General features: G+C 36.8%; 1 protein-coding gene across 4 annotated transcripts in view; it reads right to left on the reverse strand.

Annotated features, from left to right (window-relative positions):
* bma (SCY1-like protein bma) overlaps nucleotides 1–23,295 on the reverse strand; it is a 125,244-nt gene that overhangs the window by 73,616 nt on the left and 28,333 nt on the right. For all 4 annotated transcript variants that reach the window (XM_069508642.1, XM_069508640.1, XM_069508643.1 and 1 more), the window contains exon 2: nucleotides 11,055–11,278. In XM_069508642.1, coding sequence (XP_069364743.1) covers nucleotides 11,055–11,219 — 165 coding nt within the window. In that variant the 5' untranslated portion in view covers nucleotides 11,220–11,278. The remainder of the gene's footprint in view (nucleotides 1–11,054; nucleotides 11,279–23,295) is intronic.

Consider the following 23,295-nt stretch of genomic DNA (forward strand, 5'->3'; position numbering starts at 1 on the left):
ATCATCATCATCATCATTATCAACCAATAGACGTCCACTGCTGGACATAGGTCTCTTGTAGGGACTTCCACACGCCACGGTCTTGCGCCGCCTGGATCCCTGCGACTCGTCTGATGTCGTCCGTCCACCTAGTGGGGGATCTTCCAACGCTGCGTCTTCCGGTGCGAGGTCGCCATTCCAGCACCTTGGGACCCCAACTTCTATCGGTTGTACGAACTATGTGCCTTGCCCATTGCCACTTCAGCGTCGCAACCCGTTGAGCTAACATTTGTGTATTTCAACAAATAAATAGATTTTGATTTTGATTTTTTGATATATAATAGGAAAAGCTGACTGACTGACTGATCTATCAGCGCCACAGACCTAGGTAGTCTGTGATTAACGCACAGCTCAAACTACTAGGCAGATCGAGCTAAAATTTGGCATGCAGATAGATATAATGACATAGGCATCCACTAAGAAAGGATTTTTGAAAATTCAACTCCTAAGAGGGTAAAGTAGAAGTTTGATATTTAAATGTAGTTCAAGCAGGGGAAATCGCGAGCATAAGCTTGTTATTTATCATTTTGTTATTTTATAATACAAAAAAAGAGCGCGGATGTGACTCGCAGCTCGCTTCAGCAATTCCAAAAAGAGACTTTTCAGTTGGGTTATTTTTTCATACAAATTGTAAATCGAATCTTTGGCAACTGTTGAGTTTCTTGCTGGTTTTTTGATAGCAAATGCATTCTTAACCTATGGTGATGCAATTTTGATGATTCAAAAGTACTTGTAAAAGCTTATTTCAGTAAAAATCTTTCTGTTTCCGTACCTGAAGGGTGCGAAGATTTTTTAAAGTATCATGGGTTTTCAGATTATCTTGATTACCTACGTTGAGCCTTTCACACTAGTCTTCAATCTCCTGCGTGGTAAAGATCGCATAAAGCGATAAGGCCGCCAATTGTACTTTTATTAGGTACTTTTGTTTTTATTATACCGGGTGCATTTCTGTAGAACTAGCTTATGCTCGTGACTTCGCCTGCATGAACTACGTAAATTTAAAACCCATATTTTACCTCCTTCGGGGTTAGTTCATGTTGGTAAAAGGAAATTTATAGAAGACTAGCTGACCCGCCCCGGCTTCGCTCGGGTGGAGTATTTCGGACTGGGAGTGTCATCGTGAAGCCGTTGCTTGATACCTAAAATATCAATTCACTATCAGAAATTCTAAAATCCCCACGATTTAGGACTTTAGTACTTTGCAGCATCAGGATTGAGGAGTTAGGATCCGATGTTCAATGATGTAGCCTATGCTTGGTACCTACAATATGAATTCACTATGAACACTTCCTGAATCTTGATAACTCAGGCGGGCAGTAACCCTGCAGCATCAGGATTAAGGAGTTGAATCCAGAATATTTTATGTGACCACCACGAAAACTTTTTTTGTTGATTTAAAAAAAAAATGCAAATCAGTCCAGAAACCTCGAAAAAATCGATGTAGAAAAAAGAACCAACTCCTTTTTGACAGTCGGTTAAAAACCGATGACCTTGAAATATTTACGGAACAATCTTTAAAATATCCCCTTTCTAACAAAAAAGAATGAATGAAATCGGATTACGCGTTAATGAATTACAACTCAGTATACATTTTAACTTTCATTCCCTCTCCTACGGGAACCATGCTGAATTTCGGTATAAAAAGTATCCTATATTCTTCCTCATAGTATGACCTCAAATCGTACCAAGTTTCATTGGAATCCATTCAGTGGTTTCAGCGTGATGCGCGGCCGTGATACAGACAGACAGACAGACAGACAGATAGACAGACAGACAGACAAAAATGAAAAAAATTACAGTTTGGGGTTCAGTATCGATTATAGAGTGCCCTCGAAAAAAAATTTCAAAATATCTTCAATGTACAGAATTTGACCTGTTACAGTTTTATTGTAAGTAATATAATATAATAATAATAATAATATAATATTGTAAGTAATATAATATTATATTGATGATATATTGACTAGCTGCCCCGGCGAAGTTCGTACCGCCTAACAGTCGTTTTTTTTTTTAATTTTTTTTAATACTTACACTTTTTTAATTTTGCTCTCCGTAAGAACCATCCTGGTACTTCAAGGAATATTATAAAAAAAATTTTTACAAAAAAAATAAAAACCGACTTCGTTACACAAACACTAAAAATTGAAAAATAATTTAATTTATTACCGAATATATTATGTATACAAGAGTTAATATAGTTCCATAATAATACTTTTTGGTGCCGGTGCCAATTAGCTTTAGCTGCGCGAATCGTCTAGACTTCATATTTTTATGGGACTCCACAATGGCACCTCATTGGCACCGACCCCAAAAAATATTATTATGGAACTATATTAACTCTTGTATACATAATATATTCGGTAATAAATTAAATTATTTTTCAATTTTTAGTGTTTGTGTAACGAAGTCGGTTTTTATTTTTTTTGTAAAAAATTTTTATTTCACAATTTTTAGTGGCCCCATGGAATTATGCTATGACTGGTTAAAAGTCTACTGTTTACTAAGCTATTACACTGATCGCGAGCAATTTACTCTTATCCGTTGAGGAGTTCCAGTATCTATCTTCGAAGATGTTCATCAGATCTTCACCAAATTGAAATGGGACCAACTTTGAAGTATACCCTTTCAAACAAAAAAATAATTTTCAAAATCGGTCTAGGCGTTTTCGAGTTATCGGGGAACATACATAAAAAAAAAAAAAAAAAAAAAGATTCCGACGAATTGAGAACCTCCTCCTTTTTTTGAAGTCGGTTAAAAAAAGAATTAGCGAAATCAGTTCTCGAAATTTGCGATCAGCAACGCATTCAGCGATTCATTTTTATATATAGAGAAGATAAGGTACTAAACTATGAATAGCTATGCAGCAAACACTTCTTGATCATAAAACTTTGAAGGCAAATATAAGTTAAATAATGTTATCTAATAATCCACGATAAATTGCTTCGCGTTGACGTCGTCGGCACACGAATACTGAATCATTAAATATGGATATCTCGTGTATGTCGGTACACTGCGAGTGTCGTTCTGCATTAGTAAGTGGAAACTCTTGTTTTGTCAGTTCAGAGATTGCATTTTGTGTTTGTAACCGTACTGGTTTGTATTTTACTGCTGCTAAATTGATCGAGTGACTAGCGAGAAGTTTCCTTTTCTAAGAATTTGTACTTTATCCTCCGTCCGTCTATCTGTTTGCCCGTCCGTGATTTTAAAAGTTCTGCCGTGTTCTCTATTCAAAATGTTTTGTGGGTGACAAAGCCTTCAAGAAAATAAAATCTATGATCATTGCTATGGCAAACTGTTCGAGTACGCTTGAGCTTTTCTTTCATATATTGCCAGACAAAGGCATGCACTTTGTAGAGATAGAAAAGCATTGCCTGTGAATTCAAGTCCTAACTATTCTGTGTAAAAATTGTGTCCTATTTTACAAAATCTCGGAAAAAGTTTATCTTCACACTATTTCATATTCGTCAGGTTTTCCCAAAATGTTAATTTCTCTAGCAACTGAGAAGCGAACAATAGTGTAAATTATTGAAAATTAATAAGCTACGTGTGGCTGAATTATATTATGCAATTAGTTATCATTTACATACGAATGGACGCAAACGAGGTTTCAGATGATATGCAGCATCCCAAGCACAAATTATTATTATTAGTGTGACAAGACAACGCTTTCTTGCATTACACCAATAGTTTTTTTTATTCATATACAAGTTAGCCCTTGACTGCAATCTCTACTGGTGGTAAGTGACGATGCAGTCTAAGATGCAAGCGGACTAACCTGGAAGGGTTAATAATATAGATGTCATATTTTTTTTAGCAAACAGACAGACACACTTTCGCATTTATAATATTAGTATGGATAAGTATTAAGTATGGATCCTCTTACAATGTAAAGGATTATTTAAATGATAAAAAAGCTTGGGAATGAGTTGCTTAACAGCCTTGTGATAGATCTAATAAGTTAAAGCGATAATAATAAAAAGAATACCCGGCTAAGTTGTGGGTTCTTCTCAGACCTGGGCGCGTTTGGAACCCCCGTAGCTTTAGTTTTAAGTTCGCGTAAAAATTATCACCACTATCATTATCATCATCTTATAAATGCAAACCGACTATCAAAAAGCGTAATTTGTTTACCTACTTTGAATAAACGTTTTGACTTTTTGACTTTTTTTTTTGGATATGGATTAGTGTGGATGTATGTGTGTATGTAAAGAAAGAAAGAAAGAAAAATTTTGTTTTACTTTTGAAAACTGTGCCATACATTACGAGTAATAAATCTACCTACCTAGTACCTACCTATATATACTCGTAGTTTACCTACGGGTTAGGTTGAAATGGTCTGAAGAAAGATGTGAATTTCTTTGTTCTACCATAATATCTAAATGCCTGAAGATTTGAATGCATGGGGTATTGTTAGAAACCTTATATCATCCCGAGTGACATTGCCTTTTTTTTTTGAATAAAATTAATATCGCGAAAATAGCGCCATTTTCAAAAGTGAAAAAGTTCACTTTTTAGTTGATGTTTTCCCACAGCAGTCATGTTCTTTATTTTTTTAAATTATGACTTGTTATTTTATGGGACGTAAAGTATCATGCTCTGCTAAACCATTTGATTAAATGTCAGGAAAATGTTAGGTGAACGAGATGAATTCCAGAAAGTTTCCAATAGGATAGTCATTTGTACCCATTGTACCCGAATAGCTTAGATTCAAGCCCCAACGATACAAGCCCCCTAGCGGGCTATGGTCGAGTAGTTTAGCAAATAAAGTGAATTCAGTCAACTGCCTCAAAGAACGATACATCCGCATCCCCTTCTATATATATCCGTATCCCCGTGTAACTTAGATAGCTCGCTTATAAAAAGCTCTATATACCTATTTTTTAATAACTTAGAGAATCAAAATGAAGAAATTAAAGAGTCATTTCTGAAAATATAATAATATTAATATACTAGACGATCTGCGCGACTTCATCCACTTGGATTTAGATATTCTTTAAATCCCGGGGCATTCGTCGATTTTCTGGCATTAGAAGTAGCATATTATGTCCTTCCCTGGGATATAGATAGTATATATCCGTATCCCCGTTTACCTTTGGTAGCTCGCTTTTAAAAGCTCTATAAACCTATTTTTTAGTAACTTTGAGAATAAAAATGAAGGAATTGAAGAGTCATTTCTGAAAATATAATATACTACCTTATGATCGCGACTTCGTCCACGTGGACTACACAAAAAACCCCTATTTCACCCCCTTAGGGGTTGAATTTTCAAAAATCTTCATAATAGCTATCTGTATGCTAAATTTCAGCTCGATCCGTCCAGTAGATTGAGCTGTGCGTTGATAGATCAGTCAGTCAGTCAGTCGCCTTTTCCTTTTATATATTTAGACTAGCTGATGCCCGCGACTTTGTACGCGTGGATTTAGATTTTTAAAATCCCTTGGGAACTCTTTGATTTTCCGAGATAAAAAGTAGCCTATGTCACTCTCCACGTCTTAAACTATACCCATGCAAAAAACCACGTCGATCCGTTGCTCCGTTGCGACATGATTGAAGGAAAAACCAACAAGCAAACACACTTTTGCATTTATAATAGGGGTAGTGACTATACGATGCGCGCAACTTCGTCCGCGTGGATTTAGACTTTCTTTAAACCCTGGGGTATTCTTCGATTTTCTGGCATATGCATATGTCCTTCACTGGGATGCAGGTAGGTATGCTATCTCTGTACTAAATTTCATCAAAAACGGGTAAACAGATAATTAAACAAATACCTACCGTCGAAAGCTAGCAGACAGACTCACAGACAGCCTTTCACATTTATAATATTAAGTATGGATGTATGAATTGTTTTATACATTGGAATATTTTTGTTACTTTTTCCTTTTTAGTGCTTTATTTAGTTAATACCACACTAGATGCAGTGCTAACTATTTAACTTTTAACATATTTATTGGAAAAGTATAGTTTACTAATGTTTTTAAGCTTATTTCGTGGTTTAACCACAATATATTTTAATGTAGATAACGGGTACAGCTCGTGAAGTTGCAGCGAGAAGAACAAGAAAGAGGGTAGTTCGCTAATGCCCTTGACAGCTCGAACTTCATCTCTCGCAGCACCGCAGGCCCGTCGTGACCACGACCCGTGCAATTGGGTTGAAATATCGACAAATAATAACTTCAAACTTCAATATGGTACGACCATCGACATAGGAGGTAATAGTTGTACTACGAAGTATACATAAAAATTATTTGGGTACATTCCGTTATCTGTGTGTACGACCTATAAAAGTTTGCTGGACTTGCTATTGCCGACCTGTGTGATTATCGTCATTTTGGCGCTGATAGCAGCAGTTAAGTGAAAGTATTGAGATTAGTCATTGGTAACAATCCAGTAAAAGATTTTTTTTTAATTATTAAAATGGCGAGCAAACGAGCAGGCGGGTCACCTGGTGTTAAGTGATTACTGTCGCTCATGAACATTTGCAGTATCAGAGGAACCACCAATGCGTTGCTGGCCTTATGATAGGCCTTAGCATGAGAAGTAGATGTAGAGTATGGTAGATGGTAGAAGACTAAACGTGAACTGGAATGGACATGGCAGATTTTTATTAAACCCATAAACCATATCCATACTATGCGGATTATCCTTAACAACGAAGATAATTTATATAAATTAATGAATCTCGAGAAATAGAACAATATATTATAAGTAGGTTATCTAAATATTTGGACTATATAATATTAAAAAAACAATACAGGAAAAATGAAATCAGTTTGTTCTCAGCCATCCGAAAAATTACATTAGGTACATAGAAATATAAACGTCCAAATGAAAGAATTATTACGTCAAACAGCAACGGTTTTCTGTTTTCCTCAAGAAAAATCATGAGCGGCTTACAACATATAGACTAAGAGCTCATGGGGGCCAGACCTTCGTTTTTTTATAAAAGCTGAAAGTTTATATGCGTATTGTCCCCAGCACAGGGAGGAACGATCAGCGGCTATGAAGCTTCGATCATCGTGGCTTTAGCATATAAAGGGTAACAAAGACGTATAAAATCTTACGTCAAAATACATAAAGTTATTTTTTTTATACTTTCTTCGGAATAGTATTAGAAATCACGTCATGCATTGCCAGACACTTAGTATCGTAGCAACCCACTGCCAGACACTCTTGTTCAGCTTTTATAAAATAACGAAGATCTGGCCCTCACAGACTCCAAGTCTAATAGACAAGAGGGAAGGTTACGTAATAAATACACATTCTTAGGCGTATTCATGACAATGAGATGTGAACACTGTAGTTCATCTTTTATTCCGTTAGGGTTTGAAGAGAATTCGTCTCAATAAAGCGTCATCGTGACATCAGCTTTATTAAAACCGCCTTATATGATATTAGCTCACCCGCCCCGGCTTCGCTCGGGTAGAATTTAGAAAATCGAGGTGGAGGTTGAATTTCTACAAATTCAAATATTTCATTGTAAAGCGCAATACTAAGTGCGCGTTTTGACGTCTTATTAGAACGTGAAAAATGATTATGTTTTGTCCTTATCACTGTGGCCACTTTTTTTTGTTTACCAAAATGTATTTGTACGTGAGATTTTGGCAAACAACGTGAAGTGAGGTTATGTTGACTCAAGTATTGTAAATAATTAATAATTATTGATTCGTTTTGTTGTTTTTTTGTTTTTGAAGTTATTGTGCAATGGTGGGTTGCAGTATACTAGGCTACAATAGCCGAAGCAAACGTAAAATAGACGGAATAACATTTCACAAGTAAGTACCTCTGCTTGAGCGAGAGGGACCGAGGGGCCCACGCTAGTTGCATATCTGGTATATCTGTGGGAGCATCGCTTGAGTCTATAGCTACTCATAAATATTGGTTTTCAAGTAGGAATTGTGGTAAGACATTTAGTATGCCCGCACAAAAGAAAACGAGGTCCTTTGTCAAAACATCTGACGTGGCATTAGTAGGGAAAACGGGGAAGCTTCAACTTTTTAAATGCTTTTTCAATACAAATAGGGGAAGCGTTTCGTGTTTGGAAACAGTTTTTTTTGTTCTCTTTCGTACAATGGCCTAATAATGTCTTTCTTTGCCATTGTTTACTTATAGTGTGCTTATAGTTAAAGTTTGTTACAAAGGTGTTTGATTTTATGTATCATTTTAACTATCATGTTAGTAGGGGTATGTAGATGTTTTTGTGAAAATTTTCAAACAACTCCTCAGAACATTCCATGTTATAAAAGAGATAGAACATGCAAAAAAAACATAATATACCTATCTCTGCGGTGCTCTATAGGCTTTTCAACGAGCTGGTTACTTTGTGATTGTCCACAAGTCGGACTGCCCGCTTTTGGATCCGATCAAATGGAAAAAAATTGGTACTGAGATGCTCCAGCCCAAAAGTGGGAGCGATACCCCATACTAATATGTGGTCGGACTTGTGTTTTAGCCTGTGCTCGGGCGCAAAGTAGGTACTATGATTTGTACGGTACCACTTTTTACCATGCCTAATGTACTACTTATTACAACTCACTGCCCTACATCAAGATTATAAAATTAAGTAGAGTTAAGTAAAGTTAAGATTCAAGAAAGTTTATAATATTTTAGAAAATACAACAGTAGGTACCTAGGTATACATATTATTATACCTACACTTGCTAATCACAAGTGAATCTATCAACGTCAGAAAAATAATTTAATTTAACAGGGCATACGCCACCTTTTATACAAATAAAAATATAGGTCTCCCCCGGGAAAACGCCCACGGCCGGTGTTGGAACAGATATAATATGATATTTTAGGTTTTTGCCAGATCCTATTTTTAGATCATTTTTACTCGTAAGTCGTATACATACATAACTTCTCTGATAATGTCCTCCCAACCGAATTTTGGCCTTGGGCGCCACTTTTCACGTGTACTAAATCTTGAATACTAGTATATTATGGATTATATAAATAATCTAAATATATAAAAGAAAAAGGTGACTGACTAACTGACTGACTGACTGATTAACTAACGGACTGACTGACTGATCTATCAACGCACAGCTCAAACTACTGGACGGATCGGGCTGAAATTTGGCATACAGATAGGTATTATGACGTAGGCATCCGCTATGAAAGGATTTTTGGAAAATTCAACCCTTAAGGGGGTGAAATAGGGGTTTGAAATTTGTATAGTCCACGTGGACGAAGTCGCGAGCATAAGCTAGTTTATGTTATATGATAGTAAGATTGCATCTCCATTAGGTTCCTTGTGGTTTCAGGTCTACCAGCAATCCATAAGCTGGATTGAGATCAACCTACTTTCCGTTGCGTCCTAGTTTCGTACAAGCCACTGTACTAGGCGTACACACATAAGCGTGAGCAGTCAAATCTCAATTATGCTATCTTTCTCTCACGGAATATAATAAGGAACAATTTCAACAAAGCCGGTTTTTCTTGAAATTCGGTAGACATTTTATTATTAAGTTTTTTCAAATTTGAACTATGGTTTAGTGTTGTTCTTGTTATTTTTTATGCTCTTATTTTATGCCATCAAAATATATAAACTCTTGAGAATACGTGTTTTTGTTGAAAATTTTGATGCCACCGAAACGATAGAACTAGCCACCGAAATGATAAAACGAGCCACCGAAATGATAGAACTTGCCACCGAAATGAGAGGAACTGTCCACCGAACTTGAAATCTACTGAACGTATGCAGACAATCTTAAATATCACTTATTACTGAGCAGCCTCAACCATACATCATCATCATAATGATCAACCCATCTTCGGCTCACTACAGAGCACGAGTCTCCTTTCAGAGTGAGAAGGGTTTTGGGCATAGTCTACCACGCTGGCCAAGTGCGGAATGACAGACTTCACACACCTTTGAGAACATTATAGGTAACTCTCAGATATGCAGGTTTCCTCGCGATGTTTTCTTTCACCGTTAAAGCAAGTGATATTAAATTACTTAAAACGCACTTAACTCCGAAAAGTTAGAGTCCTTTAATTAGGAACTCTGATTAGGAGACCACACAATTTACCTAAATTGTTGCAATCTTAGCAAGCGTGAAGTTTTGCAGTCGTGGCATTAAGTTTGTGATAGGCATAGTTCAGCCTGGGGCAAATTTTGTCCATCTCGTTTTAAAGGCACAAGGGGGGAATTGGAGTTATTCTATGCAAAAATATTCTTGATAAACAAAAATACATCGAAATGAGTGATCTTTATGGGACACATGCATTTTTACTTACCAGTTATTAAATTGGGTAGATATTATTATAAAATAACGACAATACTATCACTATTCTATAACTAATAGTTTTTTTTATGAGAGAAATTACACTGAAAAATGTTGTGAGGACAGCCACTGAAATGATAAATTCGGGGCTTTTAACCATTGTTATTTCCTAAACTGCAGTCCTAATCAAGAAATATTTATTGTCTCGCATAGGTAACCTTTTCTATTAAGAAAAAAGACAGCACTGTATAGTAACGTTTGACATTGCCGATTTCTTCCATGCCGTGTAAATTTAGCTGTTGTGAAATCCACCCCTGAGAAGTTTTAATTACGTAAGTATTAGTTTCAGATCAATTTTCTTTGAACACTTTGCAAGTTTTGCTATTTTGCAAAGAAAATTTTATGAACTACCTATTTTAATCAGTAGGTACTCCATCCATACTAAGATGGATGTATGAATTAGGATTAGGATCATTTTCATTTACTTGCTTGTCAAAGATAGGCTTAGAGTGAAGCCACACAATGCGAAGCGTTGGCGATGCGACGCGTGAGTGGTGCTGCTGCATCATCCTACTCAGAAATCACTGTACCATGCCACACGATGTGTTACAGCGTCGTGCGGTGCCGCACCGCACGCGCAATGGACTTAGGACCAGAGAGACGAGGCGGGTGTTGCAATGCCATACTTTCTGCCGGAGCGGCACCCAATACTCAAATTCACTGCGGTGCGGCGTCGCAACGCACTGGAAACGCATCATGTGGCATGTGACATCTAGGACTTACCTTGCCGTCACTTTTGCGATAGGCATCATGTATGCGCCACACTAAGCCTGGTCCGGCGCAGCTGACCTCCCTGCCTACTTCAAAATACTGCATAATGGGATTGCTTTCGAGGGGCGGCAGATTGTTGTTAGTCCCGCTCTTCAGCTTTGATATGATAGCAGCCATCGCGGGGATCAACCGACTTATCGACGAGGTTGGTTCGGAATGTTGCTCGCGGTTATTGTCTGAAAAGAAATAAATAGAAATACAAAAGCTATCCAAATAAACTTAAAAAGTGTTAAGAGGTAACAACAACGGGTGGGGTTTGAAGCGTCAACCTTCCAGATTTAATTTCACTCATTTAACTTTGAGTTATTGAAGCTCTACATTGTAATTTTTTGGGAATGTAGGATACACTAACAGTTCCCTGTCAGTAGGTATATTATATATTGTTAGTATATAGCCTGCGTTTTTTTAAAGAATATTAGCCATATTAAATGACTAATATTCCCCTATCCTCTCCAACTAAGCGTCAAGCTTGTGCTAGGAGTAGGTACGACAATAGTGCAACGGGCAGGGTTTGAACCGTCGACCTTTCGGTTTTCAGTCCATTCCTTTACCCGTTGAGCTATTGGGGCCCTATAGAAAAACCTTTGTAAGAAGTCTTTGATGTCCTCAACATGAGCGACATTGTGACCCGACTGGAAGAGTTTTAGCGTTTATACTATTGTGAGTGATAATATTCAATTATGACATATCTTATATATATATAAAAGGAAAAGCTGACTGGCTGACTGACTGATCTATCAACGCACAGTTAAAACTTCTGAAAGGCTCGGGCTGTTTGGCATGCCGTAGCTATTGTGACGTAGACATCCACCAAGCAACGATCTTTGAAAATTCAACCCCTAATGGGGTAAAATAGGAGTTTGAAATTTGTGTAGTCGACGCGGATGAAGTCGCGGGAATAAGCTAGTATAGGAATATAAAACTTTATGCCGATTTATATGAACAGCTCCATGAATAAAGCCCTGTTTCCACCTACGCAGAGTGGAGAGGAGACGTGTTCATTGGACCAACCAGATTTTTCAAAGATGACTTCACGTCATCCATTGAGAATCTGATTGGTCGACTGAACATAATCTCTTTTCTGCTTCGCTTAAGGTGACGCAGTATGCTCGACTGAAATTGCCGGCGCAAGTGGGTAACCTATTTACTTTTCACCTGACATTGTATGAGAAAGGTGATAGACACGTTGAATTTCCTCGAAATCAAGCGCGTGAAAAGGGTTTAGGAAAAGTGTTTTTGAGAACAAATTACTAAATATATGTTTGTAAAATAAAGATATTTCAACTAATAAATAAATAAACTGTCTAATGTTAAATTGTTTCAGAATTTTCAAATTCCCATTCTTATTTATTTACGCCCAAAATTGTCATGAATTTAGTCTTAAAATATGAATATTTCGAGGCTCGTAACTTTAAAATCAATATTTTTTCAAGACAAACTGATATAATACTTAGTTTTGAGCGTACAATATCAAATAATGTAGTTATCATCAGTTACATTAATTGTACGTACCTATTTATATTCGGGCGAAAGACTGGCTTCCCATAGCACAGGGAATCCTAGTTTGGGGGCCAGGAACTTTGCATTGCTTCTACCAGGGTTATGTATATTTACCTTGTTATTTTTTATCAAATAAAGATTTGTTTATTATTATTATTTATTTATTAATCATCCTCCTAAGTTTGTATAGAGAAAGCACCGAACTGCGCCCTCTTAAATGAAAACTGGCTTAAGGACCCGGAAGGGTCTCAAACTAGTCGGGCATATTCTGATAAAAGATTGTTGAGCCGCTTTGTATATATTTAAAAGGAAAAGCTGTTTTATAATGTACTAACAGTACGTGGCAAAAAATAATGTACATCTACCTTTAGAAAGATATTGCGGTTTTGTAGAGCATTGTCTCTGTCGTTGAGACCGATAGAATATCACATAGGTATGAATGACAGAGACAGCGCTGTACAAAGCCGAACTCTCATTTTAAAGGTCAATGTACATTATTCTCTGCCACGTAGGTACCTACTGTACGTAAGTTTGTTCTTTCATTCTCTCGTATTTATTTAGTTTAGATTCACGAGGCCATTTGATAGTTATACCTGGAAAGTTCTCCGTGAGTTTTAAAAATTGGTATTTTATAGATTAACGCGCGATTTTTTATTTTACCACCGTTCTAATCAGTACCATTATTTTAAATGCGAAAGCGTGTTTGATTGTTGGTTTATTGGCTTGTCCTTCAATCACGTCGCAACGGTGCAACGGAGTGACTTTTTATCCTGGAAAATCAAAGAGTTCCCTCGAGATTTTTAAAAACCGAATTCTACGCGCACAAAGTCGCAAGCATCAGCTAGTCTTAAATATATAAAAAGAAAAGGTGACTGACGGACTAATCTATCAACGCACAGCAAAATACTGGACGGATCAGGCTGAAATTTGTCATGCAGATAGCTATTGTGACGTAGGCATCCGCTAAGAAAGGATTTTTGAAAATTCAACCCCTAAGAGGGTGATATAGGGGTTTGAAATTTGTATAGTCCACGCGGACGAAGTCGCGAGCATAAGCTAGTTTTCAATAAATGAGAAATTGTTGGTTTGGTTTAGATTTCGTTTATCAAAGTGAATAAGGTACACTTATATAATATTACAAAAGATCTAACATGGCGAAACAGTGTTGGTGGTGTATGACTAAAACCCACCATGTTGGCAGACCTAAGGACTGTTAAGTCAAACCTAGAAGCGGCAGAGTTTCGGCTTTCATGTTTAACATTTTGTTTGTATTTGTAAACAAGAATCAACAGGGTCTCGGTAGGTATAAGGGCATTTACACATTCGCATGGAAGGCGAGACGACAGCTAAAAGACTCGCAGGACTTTTTATATTTTATATTCAGATATAACTTAGCCCTTGACCCCTATCTCATCTGGTGGTAAATGATGACGCAGTCTAAGGGCGCCTTCAAATTATCCGCAATATCAAGCTATCAAGGGCAGTAGCGAACTACCCTCTTTCTTATTCTTTTCGGCAAAATACGCTCACAACGTCATCATAATTTTTTTTTTAAATTAGCAAGTGTATTTTCTGTTGTTGTTGTGAGTGTATTTTGCCGTACAACTCGTGAAGTTCCAGCGAAAGGGACAAAAAGAGGCTAGTTTGCTATTGCACTTGACAGTTAGAACTTAATCTCTCGTAGGACCGCAGTCCCGTCGTGACAACGACCTGTGCAACTGGGTTGAAATATCGACAAATAAAAACATCAAACTAATCGAGGTATGCGCCCGTTATTTTAATGTAGTAATGTTAGTTATCACCAGCAAAGACGTACTTACCTACATGAGATTAAACATTCCGGTACGATGCCGTGTAGAGATCGACAGAGTATATTATGTTTGTATAAACTGCCATTCCTCTTCTAAGTTAAGCCGCTTTCATCCTAGACTGCGCGCTATCAATTTATGATATCACTAAGTAGGTACTACAGAATATAAATAGCACATTCTGAAGGTACTTTAAAAAGCTGTGATAGCTTAGTGGTTAGGACGTCCACCTCCTAATCAGAGGTCGGGGGTTTGATTCGGGCACGCACCTCTAACTTTTCGGAGTTGAAGTGATTAAATATCACTTGCTTTAAGAGTGAAGGAAAACATCGTGAGGATACCTGCATGCCTGAGAGTTCTCCATCAGAGTGAAGTCTGCCAATCCGCACTTGGCTAGCGTGGTAGACTGTGGCTTAACCCTTCTCACTATGAGAAGAGACCTGTGCTTTATAATAAGCCGGTTAACGAGTTGATTATGATGATAGATACTGATCAAGTAGATATACAGCTTCCATGAAATCATGAACCTTTACTAAAATATAATATTTATAAAACTGAATAAAACGCGGATGCTGTTATGTTCTCGTCCTCCAGTTTTTCATGAATATGAAAAACTGGTCCATATTTAGTTCAATCTAACGTATTTTTATATTCTATTTACATATTTTATAGAGATCCGAATCAAATGACTACATAAATGCACGTGCATTTTGTATAACTGTGAAAATTCATGAAGCAAAATTTCAAAGCTTTTATGTTTAAATTTCACGCACGCACGGTCATCGACCCGAACTAAGATGCTAAGGAGCGTGCAAGTAAGAACACCCACATTGCTGAATGTTAGAAAGGAAAACTTCTAGGTAAAAACTACGTTTACAATCATAATTTATCATCACAATTGCATTAGGATTAATTTCATTATGATCAAGTCAAATTGATTTATTAAACGATTGTGGTAAGTGTGGAAATTCGAAAAGCACTTTCCTTGAACAAATCGCCTGATAAATTACTGCAGAAAAATAATTATTTCATCAGATGAAAATGATTTGAAAGTTGAAATAATGCCCATCTATTAGTTTGTAGTAAATGCGTAGTTTGGGCGCGCTCTAAGTCTAGACTGTTGTCGTAGGTGTATAATACCACTAGCTGATGCCCGCGACTAAAACCGTATGTATGTATGTATGTGTGTATATGTATGTAATAATAAACCAGCCTCATTGTTGCCACTTAAAGTAAGGGCTAAAAGGCTCGAGCCCTTTAGAACACTACGCCCAACCGCATTCCCATCACAGCATGCCTTGCTTGTCGTAGCCCGTGCGACGCCAATCCATAATCCTACTGACTGGCCCACTGGTTCGAATGAACACGGTGGATGCGTAAGTCTACGCGTTCGGTTTATTAAATATAGTGCGCGTCTATCTAAACGAGGGTAAAACGATAGTCTGTAACCACCCTATTACCCTCTAAAATCCATGTTATCTAAATAAATAAAAGGAAAAGGTGACTGACTGACTGACTGATCTATCAACTCAAACTCAAACAGCTCAAACTACCGGATCGGGCTGTTTGGCATGCAGATAGCTATTTTGACGTAGGCATCCGCTAAGAAAGGATTTTTGAAAATTCAACCCCTAAGGGGGTGAAATAGGGGTTTGAAATTTGTGTAGTCCACGCAGGCGAAGTCGAGAGCATAAGCTAGTAGCTTTATAAGAAAAGTGTGACGTTGTGTGAAAGAGTGTGTGTTTCTTTATAAGAAAGAAAAGTGTGAGGTCGATGATCTTTGTCAGCCCTAGCACATACTACGATCTATGCCCAAATGCCAAATTGCAAACACCAGTCTAACAGCCGTACTCAGAGTCGGTTAATTGTTACTTAAGTTTAGTTAAAACGAGATGGAGCTATATCTCTTACATAAATCTGTCTCGTTTTAACTCAATCTGTCAGTTTTTATCTAGTTTTTGGTCTAAAAGTGTGGTGTAAAATGTTCACTTTTCATTAAGTCGATAAAAAAAAATAACTTCTCGGCAAGCGATCGGAAAATTAACGTGTCTAAATTGCTTCAGTCTTCAGAGCAAGGAATTTCCCCTGGTCGGTCTACTTCCGCGGCTACTTATTGGCAATGTCGCAAGGAAAAGCAATTTAAGATTCCATTTGAAAGCCGTGCTGATGCCAATTACGGCTACCGACACTTACCTCCTGGTGAGCTGTACTTTCATAACAGATTCTCAATTTTATAGCACAAGTTTTACTCCTACAACTTAGTATACAGGGTGTAACCAGAAAGCTAGCAAAAGCTTATTATTATTCCTATACTGTCTAAAAACAATCCAATGCCATTAACCATTTGCCTTGTTTTGTAAATTTAGTGATTTAGTATTTTTTAAACCCACAATGGGGCCGATTCTCTTGTACACAATCTCTAAACTAAACTAAATTAAGAGGTCTAAATATAGTGCTACCTTTTTCTGCAAGCAACATTATGAAAGGGATAGCAATAGATTTAGAGACGTGCCAGTTTAGAATGTGTACAACGGAATTGATGTCATTGTGGCTAATTCCTTTGTATACAATCTCTAAAGTAAACTAAAATGGCATGTCTAAATCTATTGCTATCCCTTTCATAATGATGCTTGCGGAAAAGGATAGCACTAGATTTAGACCTGTTAATTTAGTTTAGTTTAGAGATTGTGTACAAGAGAATCGGTCCCATTGTATAGCGTGCAAAACTCGGGTCACCTACGACGCGGCATTGACTCCAAATAGCCATAGGGAACTTCGTTGACCTCCAGCGTCAGTCATATGTTTCACTCGCAATAGAATAGCATAGAATAGAATAAATTAGAATATATTTTATTCAAGTTAACTTTTACAAGTACTTTTGAATCGTCAGGTAGTTTAATTTACCACTGGTTCGGAATGCCGTTCCTATCGAGAAGAACCAGCAAGAAACAGCAGCAATATATTGTGAAGTTTTAAAAAGCCAGGATTGAAAAAAATAGCGTTTTTGTTGTGGTATCTCATCAGTAATTATCAGTACTATAAACAAACTTCGTTATTGCTAGCGTTCTGGTTACAAAGTCAAAGTCAAAGTCAAAAGATTTATTCAAAATAGGTAATAAATTACTCTTTTTGATTGTCAGTTGTTGGATTTGTAAGATATAGTGGTGTATAATCACTACGCAAACTTAAAACCAAAGCTACGAGCGTTCCAAACGCAATACTAACTCAAATCCATGCTTCAGACTATGTTGTACTTACTATAACCAGTTAATTTAAGTTTAATATGACATTCTTACTGATAATCGAAACTATTTATATTAACATACTTGTACCTACCTAATATTACTAAATTATTAACAAAGAAGAAACTAATTGACATTATAACAAACTTAATTAATTAATGCGATCAATAAATAAAAATAATTTCGATTCAAAATGAATGCCCTATATAATTACCTGATAAAATCTATTATAAAATAATGTAACACGTAGCTTGCATGTAATTATATATTTAGCATGTATGTATTGTTAATGTACCTAACTTTGCAATGCCCTAACGGGGCTTCATGTAACCATGAAAGCAAATGAATAAATAAATCATAAATCATAAATGTTTTAGCTAGATTATAGATAGTTCGGTACTCGGTAGGTATATTACATATCCCTATATCATAGTATTATACGTACTTATGTATTTATACTATGATATAGTAGGTATATTACGCGTCCCATCTTCCACATCGTCACTTTCCATCAGGTGTGAAAGTAATGAATTAAAAAAACGTATTATAACGTATATCTATGTATGTATAACTTCTAGGCAAGCGATCAGACGAGTCGCAGGGAGCCGCTGGATCCAGGCGGCGCAAGACCGTGGCGTGTGAAAGTCCCTACAAGAGACCTATGTCCAGCAGTGGACATTCGCTTCTATAATAGCTTTTAGGAGCTATGTGCGTTTCAAGCAATTAAATATCACTTGCTTTAACGGTGAAGGAAAATATCATGAAGAAATCTGCATGCCTGAAAGTTCTCCATAATGTTCTCAAAGGTATGTAATTTTCTGGTAACTGGCATTCGTTTATAAATTACTAGCTGATGCCCGCGACTTCGTCCGCGTGGATTTACGTTTTTCAAAATCCCGCGGGTACTCTTTGATTTTCCGGGATAAAAGTAGCCTATGTGTTAATCCAGGGTATAATCTATCTCCATTCTAAATTTCAGCTAAATCCGTCCAGTAGTTTTTGCGTGAAGGGGTAACAAACATACACACACACATACAAACTTTCGCCTTTATAATATTAGTCGGGATGTTGATGTTGTACTAGTAATATACCTACGATTTTCGAATAATTAATTGCCAGATGTCAAATTCGTAATATTTTTATCCTTATCTAGAAAATGGTTGAAATATTTTGCATTGAGCAAATGAAACCTTTGCCACCTACACGTGTCTTTTGAACGCTCGAAAATAACAATTAATTTTCGTTATTGGAAAATGGTGATAAAAATATAATATTATTGGACTGAAACAATGACAATTCTCAATACACGTGGAGCTTCTGTTTGAATAAACAATAATAATTTATGTTGACATAGTTATCCTGAAAAGTTGTTTATTTCTACATACTAAATACATATTATAATATTATTATTGCGTTCAAGGCAAGAGTGAATCTAAGTCATCTTCTAAGCAAGCACGCTTCAACCTAGACCTCCTCGTTGTTCTTTGTTAGCCACTAGCTTTTGCCCTCGACTTCGTCCACGTGGACACACAAATTTAAAGCCCTATTTTACTCCCATAGGGGTTTTTCGAAAATCCTTTCTTAGCGGATGCCTATGTTATAATAGCTATCTGCATGCCAAATTTCAGCCCGATCCGGCCAGTAGTTTGGGCTGTGCGTTGATAGATCAGTCAATCAGTCAGTCAGTCACCTTTTCTTTTTATATATTTAGATATAACAAGTTGATGCCTGCGATCTCGTCTGCGTGGATTTAGTTTTTAAAAATCTCGTGGAAACTCTTTGCTTTTCCGGTATAAAAAGTAGCCTATGTCACTCTCCAGGTCTTACTATAACCATGCAAAAAAACACGTCGATCCGGGCCCATAGCGGATGCACTTTTAGAGAAAAGCAGACCTTCTTTCCATAGTAACATGAATTCACAAAATTCTCTCACTCAAAAAGTAATGAATTAATCTGCTAATTAAACGAACTGGCAATTCTTTATTCGGTTTTAATATTTTTACTTTCAGGCGAAACAGTTTGTGTGTCTTTGTTAACGTTTGTTTAATGTTTTGAACGTTAATATTTAATTAGGCCTCCGAATACTTCAGACAGGCATTGTTGGGTATTCAGAAACATTTTAATATACAGACAATATTTATAATTCAAACCCAGTGTTTGCTAATTAGGGAAACTCCGCAAATAAGTTTAGTGAGAGAGTTTTAAATAAAGTTTATTTTAAAATTGCCGGTGCACGTGGGTAACCTGTTTGCTTTTCACTTAACATTGTAAGAGAAAGGTGAGAGGCACGATGATATTCCCTGAAATCAAGTCCGTGAAAAAGGTTTGGGAAAAATATTTTGAGAGAAAACTACTAAATGTATGTGTGCAAAGTATTATTTCAACTAATGAATAAATAAACTATGTCTATTGTGTAACGAATTTAGAATTCCCATACTCCTAATCTTACAAATTTGTCATAAATGTTAGTAGTGTTAAATAAAATAGGAATCTTTCGAAGCTCGTAACTATAACTCAATATTTTTTGAATGGTTTATGTATCAATAAACCTAGATAATGACAAGAAAAATCGATCTAATACTTATTCTAGAGCGCACAGTATCAAAATATAATGTACTAATCACCCTCTTACGTTTTTATGAAGAAAGTACCAAGCTGCACTTACTTAAGACAATGTTTTTCTTTGTAAGCTTATCGAGATGGGTGTAATTAGTCCATTTCTCAGAACTTTTCCAGTGGTAAGTTATTTCATTCCAACGGCAAATTCAAAAGACGTCGAGCGAAGCTTCTCACCCAGGTAGGTATACTTCACTCACTTTAGAGCCAAACATTTAAGACTAAGTTTGGCTTCGCTAGGTACACCTGTGTACATTTCACGGATACACAATAAAGTTTCATTTGCGCCAGAGTAACATAGTGCTACATTTAGGTACATAGCCACAAAGTTGCATGCTGTTGCTCCGGTGTAAACAACTTTAAAGGCTTAGAATAAATGAAAAGCTGGGAATGTATAGTACCGTTAAAATTGCATATCCCAACTAAGTACTTTGTATAAAAAATTCATATTATAAGATTATATATCGTAATTTTCCTTTTTAAAAGATAAATTTTCAATACCTCGCCCTCGGAGCGTGGAAGGCTATTTTCGCTTCCACTTGTTAATAGCACTCTACAGGTTTTCATGTAAGCCTACTTTATAAAGTAGTACAAGTAAGCTCATATACTATACCAACGCCAAACCGGTTCAAAAACTAAAAGAAATTCAGTATTTAATCTTTTCAAAAGGTTTCAGATTGCCTATACCAAATCATGTACCTTAGTTTGTTAATGATAAAATTAATAGAAATAAGATATATTGGGAAAGTCTAAACGCTACCACTATAGTGGTTTTCCAATTGTAATTGTATGTGGTAAAGTTGATGATGTTTCACACTTGCTATTGGTGTGGGATCGCAACGAAATAAATTGAAATTTTATGATATTTATGTATTCTTGTTAAATCTGTGATAATTTCATCAATACAAATTTAGTTATTAGTAGAATGCAAGTGTATAAATTTAGTGATTCTCTCAAATTGTTGTAGTTATAGATTTAATCATAGTTTAAAGTTAATTTAGTGTGTGAACGATGGGGATTGTACTATATTTTATATATTTAAAAATTATCAAAACAGAACCAACAAAACTTATAGCGATAGCGATAGCGTTGACACTGCGCGTTGCATGGTTGCGGTGTCAGCTACATTTTACGAAACAAATCATTGCGATACATAACTCCAATCAAACAAACTAGCTATGTACTATTAACTTGGGAACGGGCAAAAATTAACTATACGGGGAACTTTTAACATATAACCTTTATCAACTGCACTTTTAACATTCAAACTGTGACTTATAAACCACTAGCTTCAGCCGCAGTCTCCCACCAGACCAGATCAGAGACAATTTAGGCATTAAACTATCACTAGCTGAAACCCATGACTTCGTCCGTGAGGATTTAGGTTTTTAAAAATCATGTGGAAATTTTTTGATTTTCTGGGATAAAAAGTAGCTTATGTTACTTCCCGTCATTTCAACTTTCTCTATACCAAAAATCAGGTTTATTGGTTGTTTGGTTAGAGTGTGAAGGAAGAACAAACAAACAAACACACTTTCGCATTTATAACATTACTATAGATTTCTAAACTACATCTAATTAACTTTATCTATCTACCAACTATAACAACTAAATGTACGGGTAACCTGACGCGTCGCGGGATACAGGGATGATAAAGATAGGTCACTTATAAATCCCCTTAAATATCAGAATAAACAATTTAAGATGTTGGCCTTGTAAGGCATGTTAGCGAAACGTGCCGCATTACTCCATGTTGTTTGCCACCGTTTAACGTGAGCCTGTTTTCACACATTAAGTACATGTAGATTGGCTCGCAAATAGAGGGCGATACGGGAGCTGCACGTTTTAGAGCGCGTGCTTCTCACGTTCCAGGATAACTCTGATTCTTTAGAAAAGAGGTTACTTAAGGGTGTCTACCTGTCCGCTTAGCTAAGGTGAAGCGGGGCGGAGATGAGATCATACTCATCCCATCGCCAGCTCACTACAGATCAGGGGTCCCCTCTCAGAGTGAGAAAGGTTTAAGCAATAGTCTACCACGCTGGCCAAGTGCGGATTGACTGCACACACTTTTGAGAACATTATGGAGAACTCTCAGGCATGCAGGTTTCCTCACGATGTTTCCCTTCAAATCAAGTGTAATTTAATTACTTACAACGCACATAACTTCGAAAAGTTAGAGAGGTGTGCCCGAAATTGAACCCCCGACCTCCGATTAGGAGGCGGACGTCCTAACCACTAGGCTATTACAGCTTGGAGACATACAGCAGACTAATCAGATTTTGATAAGAGATGTGCTTATTTTCATCATGTGGGTTTGATGGGCCGCACTGGCAACATCATGTCAGCCAAGTCAATCTCACCCACTCGTGGCGCATCCCACTGAGTAACGAACGGGGCCAAGACATAATATAGTACTTACCTACCCGCTGGGGTCGTGGAGGTTAGACAGCAATCGTTCCACACAAAAACTGTACAATTTTGCCCAATCGACTATAAAAAGATATAAGAGATATTTTTTTCCTATCATCTCCTTATATATTCTCTAATATTCTCTGATTTTGCTGCTTAACTCATATTTATTCCATACTAGCTAATGCCCGCGACTTCATCCGCGTGGATTAAGGTTTTTAAAAATACCGTGGGAACTCTTTGCTTTTCCGGGATAAAAAGTAACCTATGCCTTTCCCCGGAATGTAAGCTAACTCTATACCCAATTTCATCAAAATCGGTTAAACTGTTGAGCCGTTAAAAGCTAGCAGATAGACAGACATATAGACGGACAGATAGACAGACACACTTTCGCATTTCAATGCAAAAGCATATGAACATATAATGCGGAGGGAAGAAAGCCATATGACTAGAAGAATGTTAAATAGGTATGCATGTGGAAGAAAAAAAGAGGAGAGGACGACCAAAGAAAAGTTTGATTGATTGCGAGAAAGAGGATATGCGTGTAAAAGGGGTGGATAAGGGCGTAGCGTAGCCTGGGATAAGGTAAGGAAGAAGAAGATAAATGCTCAAGCACTC

Source organism: Maniola hyperantus, chromosome Z (genome assembly GCF_902806685.2).
Source record: "Maniola hyperantus chromosome Z, iAphHyp1.2, whole genome shotgun sequence".
In the NCBI taxonomy this organism is placed as follows: Eukaryota; Metazoa; Arthropoda; class Insecta; order Lepidoptera; family Nymphalidae; genus Maniola; species Maniola hyperantus.